Below are 12,082 nucleotides of genomic sequence, written 5' to 3'. Positions count from 1 at the left end.
GGAAAAGCGCTCTTACATGAATTGTTGGAAGAAGTTAAATTCTGAGAAGGTAGATCTTATGAGTTCAGTTTCTACTATCCTCCCATGCTGCCACAATTCTTGAAGTTTACAAAGAAAGGTCCTTCCATTATAATATTATAATATTATAACATTATAATAAAAATAAATCTAATAAAAATAAAAATAATTAAAAAAAATCTAAGCATGCAAATAAAGGTTAAAGGTCTCTCTCTTCCAATTCATCTTGATTTCAACAATATTCATAAAGTCAATGCTCCCTTGAATAAATATCTATGGAGATTCTCACTCATCAGTTTGTCCCAAAGGTGCTTTTTCAAAAGGTAACTGGACTTTGTTTTTCCAAACAAAATCCAGTTGCCTTTTGAAAAAGCACCCTTGAATAGGACTTGTGGACTTCAACTCCCAGAATTCTGGGAGTGTGTATTCTGGGAGTTGAAGTCCACAAGTCTTAAAGTTGCCAACCTTGGAGACCCCTGAACTAGAAGATCATTTCTATGGGAAATAAATGTTTTGCCATTTTTGTAGAATTGTTTCCAAATTCCACTTATCATGTGGGTCATAGATTTCACTGATCTTTATCAGTCTTCTCCAGCATAGTGGCTTTGGATATATTGGATCATAACTCTCAGAAGTTTCTTTTGGCAGGGCTGTGGCCTTTTGGTTGGGAGTTCTGAGTCACAGAAACCCAGGCTAAGTGAAGATGATTTATTCTATGTCTGTGTGACAGAAAGAAAAAGAAACCTGCTCTTTAGGATAACAATTGCCATTTCAAATCTGTTGATAATAAAAAAGATTTGAAACATGAACAGATTTCTAAAAGGTGAAAAGACGTTCTAAAACTAGCAAAACATCTTTTCACATTTGATTGCTTCCATAGCTCTTCTTTATTGATGGTCTTCCTGACTGCTATTGGCATTCCTGAATTTCTGGAAAACCGAAGCAAGGCAGGGAAGATGGTCTTTTGTAAAAATAAGTAACATCATTTTTCTTTATGGTACACTCTTGATTCTGGAGCAAGAGCAAGATGATGAATCTCAGGTAGGGAACTGCATGAAGTGATCACAGTTTGAAAAAAGTTCCTTACTATTTTAATGCCCCTGTTAGAAGATTTCTCAGCAGAGTCAGTACTGCCAGCTGGAGTTGGTGGGCATCTGCTCAAGGCCCTTTACTGAAATTCCCTGATCCTATTGCTGTTTCATCCATTGCTTATCCATTCAGTCTTTCTCCCTTTTCTGAACAGCTGAGTAAACTGGCAGTTGCAAGAGCCTGGCAGGAGTGCAGCTGTCACTACCAGTGCCCTTCCCTAACTTGCCTTCTTCTTCTGGGCAGTAGTAAGAATTGAGCTCAGAGACAGCAAGCAAATGGGCAACAGAGACAGAAAAAAATATCTTCCTTTGAAAGGATCCAAACATGGAGCCCATCCTTTTGGCTGGTTTCTCCCCTAAGTAGCAATAGAAGTTTCTTGTTGTGCTCCTTATCTAAGATCTGTGATGTTCAGCTTTATGGGAGAAAGAGATGGAAAATAAGGTGGGGACTATCTAGATACATAGAAAACTGACAGCGGAAAAAGACCTAGTGGTCCATTGAGTCTATCCCTTGAGTTTTTTAAAAAAATATTTATTATTTTTATTTATTTATTTTTATTTGGATTATTTTTTAATTTTTGTCAGATGCTGAACATGTGCTTATCCCAAGCATGCTCAAACTCAGTTAGAGTGGCTCAGATTGACCCACTACCTCTGGTGGCAGTTGATTCCAAGCTTCATGCAGTAGTACTTTCTAACATTACTTTTAAACTTCCATCTTATAAGTTTGAGGTTATGCTCCTGGGTTCTTGATCTTAGCTTAATATTGAAAGTATGTATTGCCTTCTAGAACCTTATTCATACCCTTCATATGTTCAAAAGTCGTCAGTCATGTCGCCCCTTTCCCTTCTGTCCTCCAAGCTGTACATATTCAGTTCCTCCAATCTCTCCAGATATGTTTTGTCCCTCAGTCCTTGCACCATTTTTGTTGCCCGTCTCTGGACCTGTTCAATCTTATCAATATTTGTTGTATATTTGAGGGGGGAGGGCGAAAGAGACACAGAGGCTGATGTTCAGAAAAAAACAACTTTGCTACATAGCTTTTATCCAAGATTATTAGAAGCAGACCCACCCTTCCTTCATGTCTTCATAAGCTCTTCGAAAGTTGTTCTGTGAGCATACTTTTACATCCGGCTCTTGACATTCTTGTTGCATTCTCTGCTGTCAGAATGTTCTCTAAGAGTCGGAGGATCCCTGATTGTTTTGTACAGTTGTGTGCATGTTGCATGGTGTGTATGTGCCTGAGAGAGGGGACAAGCATAGGAAAGAGACTGAGAGTGAATAAGAGTGTGTTAGAGCCTTGTGTGGACTGCAGTCTCCCCGTCATCCCTCCCCTTCTCTTTGGCTAGTTGCTGTAGTTCTGATCTCCTTATTTGGCTAGGCTGTTTCCAAAGAAGGGGTGGGGTGGGGTGGATGAAAGGGGAGGGGGAAGCAAGAGGGAGATTGGGTGACATCATAGAGCAGCAGAGAAAGAGGTTCCTTTAAAAAAAAAAGGAACATGAAACATTAAGCCAGCCTGTTGTCTCTACAGTTTCTTTAAAAGGAGATATCTGCATTGGACACCTTAGTTGCGTGTTCCCTCCCGGAAGCCTCCTGCTGGAGAAGACACCTCTCTGCTCTCATCACCCCATGAGCAGCTGGTGGTGGTGCTGCAGCCCCCAAACAAGTTATTGCAAAACATCCAGCTGCCTTTGGAGTAATGTGTAGGAAGAAGCCGCCACAATTTCCAAGCTCACAGATACCGCTGAATTGCAAACAGGGTTCTCCAAAATCTGTCCGAAAATTATTTTTAAAAACTAGGAAAAAAATCCTGTGATTTCTCAGGACTCACATCATAAGGACGAATGTATATCTAGTTTTCTCTCTGAATCATGTCCAACCATTGTCTCAACAAACTATTTCAAATCAGCGAGAAACTTATGTATTTCTTCTAAACATTAAAACTATAATGAGACAGTAAGGTTTGCCACAAAAACTGCTCTATATAATTTAGGAGTAGAATTCAATATTTTTAATCATGTAGTTTTGGGTAGTTTTTATCAGCATGGAAACAAGGTGGGTCTCTGCTTTCCTCTCTGGCTGAGCAATTTCATTTTCTCAAAAGCACATCAACATGTTCAGTGGCACACAAAGAATTTATCAATTGGACAAAGCAGGATTTACTTCTAAATAAAGCATGCATTACACCAGGCTGTAAGTAAAATTTATCAGCCTGCTGTTGAACAAAATAGTGTTTCTCTGAAAAAGGAAATGTGAAAGTAAACGCTTGGATTTAACTACTCACTACCAGTGCTGAATATTTGAAAAATGTGCATCAAATAATAGACATGGAATAAATATAGAACTGTAAGATACAAAATCCCATTGCTCAAGTCCTTTTCTGTTAGAAAGTCTGCAGTAGATGACATCGCTGTTTATAATTTTTAAATTCAGAAGGCTTTTTTCTTCAATTTTTTTTTGTATAACACATAAAAGATTCTTAAGAGCTGTTCACTGCAAGAATCATTTTTTATCTCTTCATTCTTTTCTGCATCTTATGAAAAACATTTGTCTGAGACTCATCCGAATTGTCTAAAGGAGGAAATTGACCAAAGTTAAATTTAGATACCTCTGTAATAAAGCTATGTATTTTTGACCAATTCCCTCTTCTCAACTCAATCACATTCAAGAAGGCTTCATAATTTTAAAGAAACTTTTCGGGGTTGAGAGGATTACATTAAAGGAAGTATAAGAAAATATCCTTCCAACCACATAGTATTTAGTGTTTTTGTCAGTATTTAATAGATGCTTCTGATTCAGTTTTAAGAAAGGTGAATTCATTAATATACTGTATTAATTTTATCTTTTGTAATGTTATGTTCAAACTAAAAGTTATACTTATACGATTTTTAAACATTTTACATGCTTTAGGCAGTATAGTTTCAGTGAAATACTTCCACTGCCTAATTAAAATTAAACAGATTAAAAATCAAAATTAAAATGAAGGCCCTAAATAGTGTTAAGATAGTATTATTTTTATTACAATCTGTGCATTACAGATTATTACAACACACAAAAATTGTAGTTTTGATGTTCAACTTGATGAACATTAAATCCTTGATTAGATTGTTCAATTTGTCTTAATTCATTATGTTATCAATTAATTTTATAACAGTGTTTTTCCTTAAACAAAAGTATATTGTGCTGATGAAAATCTTTCCAAACCACATCACTGTTAAAAATGTTTAATGGCTTTCTCCAATAGTCACAGTATAGTTTATCATGATGAAATGGATTTAGACAAACTCTGATTATTGAATTCAGCATTTGAATATTTGTTTTTTAATGTACAACCAAGATAATTAGAAAATAATTTAAATCATTATTTCTTAAAGATCATATTCCCTGTGTTTGCTGCATGTTATGTGGAAGTGGGATGGTATACATGGGAGGGATTAAATTTCTGATACAATTTTGTCTGAAGTTCTATTGCTTAAATACGCTTTTGAGATAGAGCTATTTAAATATTCAATATATATGAGAAAATACCTTTTGGTTTCTTTGGATAAGTGTTAAAGAGGGCAGGGGGTATGTAAAAGCATTGAAACATTGCTACAATTATGGCCAACAAATTTATAATAGTTAGGACATCAGCTGTAAAAGTGTTTAATGTGTATGTTTAAAAATACTTACTATGAAACAAAAGTTTAAATTTGGGTCTTCACCCATATTGATGTTTATGTGATTCGAAATTCATTTTTAACTTCAATCTGGAGGTTAAGATTCCATCTATGTTCAATAGCAGTTCATTAATCAACCCTCTTTGCTTGTTTTAGGCTGACAAATTGCCTTTTGGGGCTCAGGGTCAGAGCCCAGAGCAGCCATCACAATAGCGTCCAACAGCTGGAACACCAGCGGCAGCCCTGGGGAGGGGCGAGAAGATGGACAAGAAGGAATGGACAAAAGTCTGGACAATGATGCCGAAGGAGTGTGGAGTCCAGACATTGAACAGAGCTTCCAGGAGGCACTGGCAATATATCCGCCCTGTGGTCGGCGGAAGATTATCCTCTCAGATGAAGGCAAAATGTATGGTGAGTGAGATTTGGTTTTATGACTTGCATAATAAAAGCTGGATTTCAGACAAGATCCAAGGGCGATAGCTTGATAGATTTTATTTACTATTCACTTAAGCATACTTATCTCCCACCTTCCTTCAAAAAAATCAAGGAGGTATACTGGCACCACCCCCTCCTTCTATAATCACAACCATCATAGTTGAATAGTGGTTTTTTGTATTTATTTTCAGATGCTTTCATGCTGCTACAAAATGCTTCTTTGTGGAATGCAATTCCAAAAGCTATCATGTAGATTAAAAAGTATAATGACAAAATATAGTGATACGTAATAAATTATACTCAGCAGGTTAAAAATGTAGAACAGAGACAAGCAGCAATAGTCACTCTAGGCCAATAATGGCGAATCTTTTTGCCATCGCGTGCCAAAAGTGGGGGGAGCGCAGGTGTGTGTGTGTGAGGCGCATGCCCACACCCATAATTCTATGTGCCCCACGCATGCGCACGCAAACCCCCCCCCCCCGCTTTTGGCCCGGCAGGCCTGTTTTTTGCTCTCACCAGGCTTCAGAGCCTTTCTAGGAAGCGGGGGTGGGTTGGGGGAAACAACATTCCCCATCCCTGGAGGCCCTCCAGAGGCTGAAAATGGCCTGTTTACCAATTTCTGGCCCCACAGGTAGGTCCTTTTTTTGCTGTCCTCAGGCTCCATAGCCTTTCTAGGCACATAGGGAGGACCAAAACGGCCTTCCTCACCCCCACCCACCCCCGGAGGTCCTCCAGAGGCTGGAAACAGCCCATTTGCCAACTTCCTGTGGGACCGGAAGGTGGCACATGGGCTATTTTTGGCCTCTGGGGGACCTCCGGGGGTGTGTGGGTGGGTAAGGCCATTTTCACCCTCCCCAGCCTCCTAGAAAGGCTCTGGAGCCTGAGGAGAGTGAAAAATGGGCCTATCTGTGGGACCGGAAGTTGGCAAACGGGCCATTTTCAGCCTCCGGGGGCGGGTGGAGTGGCGAAGGCTGTTTTGATCCTCTCAAGGCTCCTGGAAAAGCTCTGGAGCCTGAGGAGAGCAAAAAAATGGCATTCCGGTCCTACCAGAAATTGGCAAATGGGCCATTTCTGGCTTCTGGGGTGGGGAGGCCGTTTTGCCCCCCCCCCCGGCTCCTAGAAAGGCTCTGGAGCATAAGAAGAGCAAAAAAGGCCTTCCCCACTCCCACCAGGCCCTCTGGAGGTAGGAAACAGCCTGTTTCCCTATTGCAGGTGGGCAGCTCGTGTGCCCACCAATATGGCTATGCATGCCACCTGTGACACGCGTGCCACAGGTTTGCCATCATGGCTCTAGGCCTCATCTCCAAGAGAAACTATCTTCTGAGGAGCTTGATGGCTGAGCAAGGAACTGCATTTTTCTAAGTTTAATCTGAAACAAGTACACAGTGGTTAAAGTTTAGAAAGAAAAGAAAGAAGGGGCTATATTTATCCAGGAAGTACACTGATTTAATTAAATAGGACAGCCAACCAATACATAGTAAGGTGGATCTGCATTTTAAATTGAAAAAATAGAAAATTAGGTATAGATAGTTCTTGATGTAGAAATTGAAGACAATTTCAGTTGCTGAGTGAAGCTGTCATTAAGATGCCCACATGACAGTATCATTCAATGACCACAATCCCAGCACTCCCAATTGTGATAGTTAAGCTGTCTTTTAGGTTGTTAAGCGGATGGAACAAACAGATCTTCAGAGGAGTTCCCCTCCACACACAGAAGGGAGCTGAACTCTTCAGGCAGCTCTTTTGCTCCGTCCGCTTAACAACATGATACTGACATGTAGACAAACAGAATTCCTGATTTTGTGGATCTGATCGCCATTTCTGTAGCCTGTCAAAGGAGTTCCCCTCCACTCGGCAGGCAGCCCTCTCTGGGATGGGGGGAATCACAGCTCTGTGCACTGATTTTCTAGGGAAGCAACAGAGAAATTTGCCAGTGGCAATCAGATGATCACAAGGTGCTTGTGGGACCGTCTGCTGCCACCGATTGCCTCCCACCGACCCGTGCACTCTCACAGGGAGGGACTCCTCAGGGTGCCATCAGCCAGGCAGTGCCGGCTGGTGACGCACAGGGGAAGGGCCTTTTCTGTGGGGGCTCCCACCCTCTGGAACGAACTTCCCCCAGGACTTCACCAACTTCCTGACCTTCGAACCTTTCGCCGCGAGCTTAAGACACATCTATTTATTTGCGCAGGACTGGACTAGAATTTCAAATTTGGTTTTAACGGGGTTTTATTATCTTATTGTAGTTTTAATATTCGGCCTTATTTAATAAGTTTTTTAAATTGGTGTTTTATTTTGTATTTATATGTATTTTTTATTAGGCTGTAAACCGCCCTGAGTCCCTTGGGAGATAGGGCGGTATAAAAATGCGATTAAATAAATAAAAATAAAAATACTGGTCAGTCATAAGTACAAACAGGTTGCCATGCACCTAGATTGCAATTGTGTGAGTGGAATTTTGCAAAGGTCAGAAGTGCTTTATAGGCCTTAAAGCATACATTCCATGGCTGTTGTAATTCTGAACTGTTGTTAAATGAAGAGTCATAAGCCAAGGATTACCTTTGTCTTTGTCAGGCAATGAAACTTGCAGGCTGCAGGATAACTTTTGCAGAAAATCTATTTGTCAGATATGGTAGAATTCTCCTTGAATTTGATAGTTTTATCTGTGGCATTAGCTTCACTGCCACCTTAATCTGGCACAAAAGCTATCCTTTTACCATGAGTCTGTGTTAGAACATCATAAAAGTTCACCATTGTGTAATGAGATAGTAGGATTTGCCTTTTATAAACGTTCTGAAGTTTAAAGCATGTACTTATAACGTGCAGACCTTGAAAACGAAAAATGGATTTTGCTCCTGGCCCTTTACTTGGCTGCTTTCTGGGTTACTGGACAGTGGACTTCCAGAAGCCATATTGTGAAGGGCTTACGGCTTGTGGGGGTGGTCATATTGAAGTGAATAAACAGAGTGCTGAACTCTTCTTCCCTGGATCTGTGACTCATATTTCCTTTGTAGTTCCCTTAAACTATATATCCCTCCCACTCCCTTATGCCTCACCTCTTTTCTTCCTCCCACTCTTCTTTCTGCCTGACTTGATGAACTGGTTTGGGAAGTTCATTCCTGTCAAAGGAAGATTGATTTTTGTCTGCTTGAGGATCCCACATACCTGCCTTTGGGTGTGAAAGGTGGTATATCTGGCCTCTAATGCAGGTCACAAACAAAACACCACATTCTTTCCAAGGTCTGCTCACTACCCATTTACACTACCTTATTTGAATTTTCTTTTTTGCCACATCTGTGTTTTTCTTGCGTCTAACTATGGAACAGATTTGAATTACCTTTTTAAACTCAGTAAGGAATGGGCTGCAATTTTTTCCCCAAGGGGGATAGCCTCTTCCATCTTTTTTTTTAATTGATCTATTAAATGTGTCTTAAGTTAAAACAACCAAGTGTTTTCTAAAAACTTAAAGCAGAGTTCTCCAGGCTAATGAATGGAATTCTGGAAGGGAAAGTCTGTAGTTCAGTAGGGCATCCATCCAGTCTACTCAGAAAGGCTGCTTTAAAGGCTAACTCATTGATCGTGGCCAAGCCGTGAGATAAGGAGGCTATGTTTGTTTGCTCCAATAACATGCAAATCTTAAACCTATTCAAAATGCTATAAAAACTGACATGGTTGTGTTTTCTTTTTGATGCATACATATTATGCAGGAAATCACATACTGTCTCAAAATAGTATGCCTCATAAAGATAGGACTTCATTCATGTTGGGCCCTGCACCTCATTAGAACCAACACTATCTTCAAAGTGGTTTGGCTTCAGCAGTAGGGGAATGATAATATTTTATCAATTACTCTTGTGACATGATAGTATGAGGCACAACACATAAGACATTTAACGCAGGACATTTGTAACATGAAAGACAGTCAAACATATCTTTTATACTATGAAACAGAGATCTCAGGATCTGAAAATCCCTACATTTGTTTTTCTTTAAAAGCTTGAAAAAAAATAACAGTATTTTGCTTAGATCTTTTATTGTTGTTGGTTAGTTCTTCATATGTAATCCATAAAATTTTGAAAACTTAAAAATAGAGGAAGGGGAAAATGAAGCTCCCCCATTTTTATTTGGTTTTGGTTTTTTTTTAGTAAAAAAGTTTTATTTTTACAATCATGTCAAACAGTTCATTCAATGTACAGTTATATACATTTAGTCGGGCCTGCCCAGTCACCCCCCCCCCTTTTTAACACTCCCCTCTTCTACCTTCTTTTACTATCCAAACCTTCCTCTCCTTCTCTTATCTACATCCTCTCCTCTCTCCACCCTACACCTTCCTTCTCCCTCTTCTACCCCTCTTCCTTCCTCTTCTCCTCTTTCCTACCTCCTACTCTCTCTTTTCTCCCTCCCCACTGTTCTAAAATGGTAACTGGGCAGACCCGACCCTACATTAATTATATTTATACATCTTCAATAATCCCTGTACATTCACCATCACTCCATCTCTAGCCTCAACCCCCAATTCCCTCCCCATACCCCCGCCCCCACCCCGACTTCCCAGAACAAAATGCAGGGTATCAAAACTAACAATCATAATCTAAAATAATTCCTAAATTATAATCTCTAGTCTCTCCATTTTTATTTGGTTTGAATGTAAACAATTGATACATTTCCATATCTTAAATTTACTTATTGGAACAGACTTTGAATGAACTAACTTCCCTTTGTAATGATATCTGGTTTTTCTTTCTCTGGAAGGCTTTAATCCTGGATACCTCTGAACTGCATCTTATGCAATAAAGTATAAACAATCATTGCATTGCTCCTTCCCACTTATCTGTTCTACCAGTGTTCCTTTTGTGATGTCATAATCCTATGCTTGTGACCTCAAAGAAATATTTCCATGGGAATGATTGTTCTGTTAGCAAACACCAAGTTAATAATCTTGCCAAATGAATCAGGGATAGGGAGGTAACTGCCTGTTGCTTTAAGCACAACATTGTTTTCGTCAAAGCCTGCTTAATTGAGCTTGTTTAAGTCAAGGTCTGAGCTTCCTTAAGCATAACAATGTTTTTTCTCTCTGATAATGAAAGCTTATTTAGTCCTTAATTTGGGGATAGGAGATAAGTAGCTATGAGTTAAAAAATCATATGAAAATGGGTACATATATTTTTCCCTATTTTTATGGTACTTCCAGAATCTAAGATATATCTCTTTTACCTTGTCTTTATTGCATAGATGAGGCCATGTTACAGTAATCTTTTCTTTATGATTGGAAGGGCAATTGCCAATTTCTTGGGAAGAATTCACCCAGATGGGATCATTTAATGGGACCACCCAGATGGGATCAGTATCCCAGGCCACACTTCAACTAGGTAATTGGGTGGGATGCTGATATGAAATATGGCTGCTGAAAATGATTGGCAAAAGTTGGGTGCTTACTTAACTCTCCCTTTATAACTGTAGGTTGTTATTCTAGAATAGAATAGAATAGAATAGAATAGAATAGAATAGAATAGAATAGAATAGAATAGAATAGAATAGAATAGAATAGAATTCTAATGGTTATTTCGTAAGCATGATGAGGGCTTCCATACTTCCATACCCTACTGATGATCATTATATAGTAACTAACTATTTGTTCCTTTGAAGATGTCTATCCAGATCTGTTAATCCTCAAAAAGTAAAAATGTTATTACATGAAAAACCTGTCCCTAAATGGGCTATAGATTTCCATGTTGCCAAAATTAATCAGGTTCGCCAAACATACTTCGTGGGGTTTTTTTTCATTTGCTTGTAAGGTCAACTAAAGACATTGGTTAGATACCTGGCCTGGGTATTTCTTTTAATGATTTTTTTGCTGATTGAAGTACTCCTGCTTTGCATCATTCTGTAATTACGAAGAGAGACTGGAAAAGAAACTGGACCTTTATATTTCATACTAAGATAAACTTAAGAAGCTGCCATATTGTACCTTAGCTTCCTTTAGCCAATTTACCAGGGACACACAATCTGAGAGCTCTTGAAAGGAATGGGAGATTTCTGAACAGACATTTAAAAAAAGGTTTCTCCAGAAATATCTGGAGTACTGCTGGGAAGTTTGCCCTTTGTTCTTCAAACCCAAGCGTACAAACTGGTTTTTCCAGCCACTTGGAGGCATCTGGCAATCACTTAAAGAAACAGCAACCCTGCTCTGCCTTTGCTTTTCTAACCTGACAACTTAAGAACTGGTATTTTAGATTTTGCTTCATACTAACTCCTTTTTTTTTTTCTTCTCAGTAGCACTTTAGTCCATACTTCGCTTGCAGTAAGTAGAATGGAGTCATGCTTTTTTGTTGGATACCCTCCAAGTATATTTGGAGGAAGTAACTACTCAATTAATATGCTTATCTTTTTATGTAAGATGGGAGAAGATGCTTGATTAATGGAATCCAATGTACGAATCCTGTTTCTTTTAAGCCCTGTTCTGTTTGCAAGAGGCTGCCTTGGAAGAGGGTCCCTAATCTCTTTGATTAAGAGGAAGCTTGAAGCACTAGATCATGGGTGTCAAACTCGCAGCATCACGTTGTCATCACATGAGATTTCTTGATGTTTCCCCCCATTTATGGAGCTGGGGTGGGCGTGGCCTGCGTGTGACGTATCCGGCCCAGAGGCCGGCAATTTGATACCCCTGCACTATAGATAATCTGTTAAGTATTCTGTTAAGGTTCCCAGATATGGCCTTGGGTTACTGTGCTGCTCCCTTGTAGCAAGTAGACTGCAGTGCTGTTTTGAACAGTGTGGGTTGTAATAACAACAGTGGCAGCACCAATTGCTGAGGTACTGACTGAAATGGGTTTGAGGATTTCTGTCTGTAAAATGTTATGCTTAGCTTTGATTTATATGGCA

At 39.4% G+C, this 12,082-nt stretch overlaps 1 protein-coding gene across 3 annotated transcripts in view; it reads left to right on the top strand.

Annotated features, from left to right (window-relative positions):
* The window catches only part of TEAD3 (TEA domain transcription factor 3), a 111,869-nt gene that overhangs the window by 61,190 nt on the left and 38,597 nt on the right, over positions 1-12,082 (top strand). For all 3 annotated transcript variants that reach the window (XM_058175590.1, XM_058175591.1, XM_058175592.1), the window contains exon 2: positions 4,922-5,176. In XM_058175590.1, the coding sequence (XP_058031573.1) occupies positions 5,041-5,176 (136 nt within the window). In that variant the 5' untranslated portion in view covers positions 4,922-5,040. The remainder of the gene's footprint in view (positions 1-4,921; positions 5,177-12,082) is intronic.

Source organism: Ahaetulla prasina, chromosome 3, assembly GCF_028640845.1.
Source record: "Ahaetulla prasina isolate Xishuangbanna chromosome 3, ASM2864084v1, whole genome shotgun sequence".
Classification (NCBI taxonomy): domain Eukaryota; kingdom Metazoa; phylum Chordata; class Lepidosauria; order Squamata; family Colubridae; genus Ahaetulla; species Ahaetulla prasina.
Note: the sequence above shows the minus strand (reverse complement) of the source record. Positions and strands in the feature narration are given on the sequence as shown.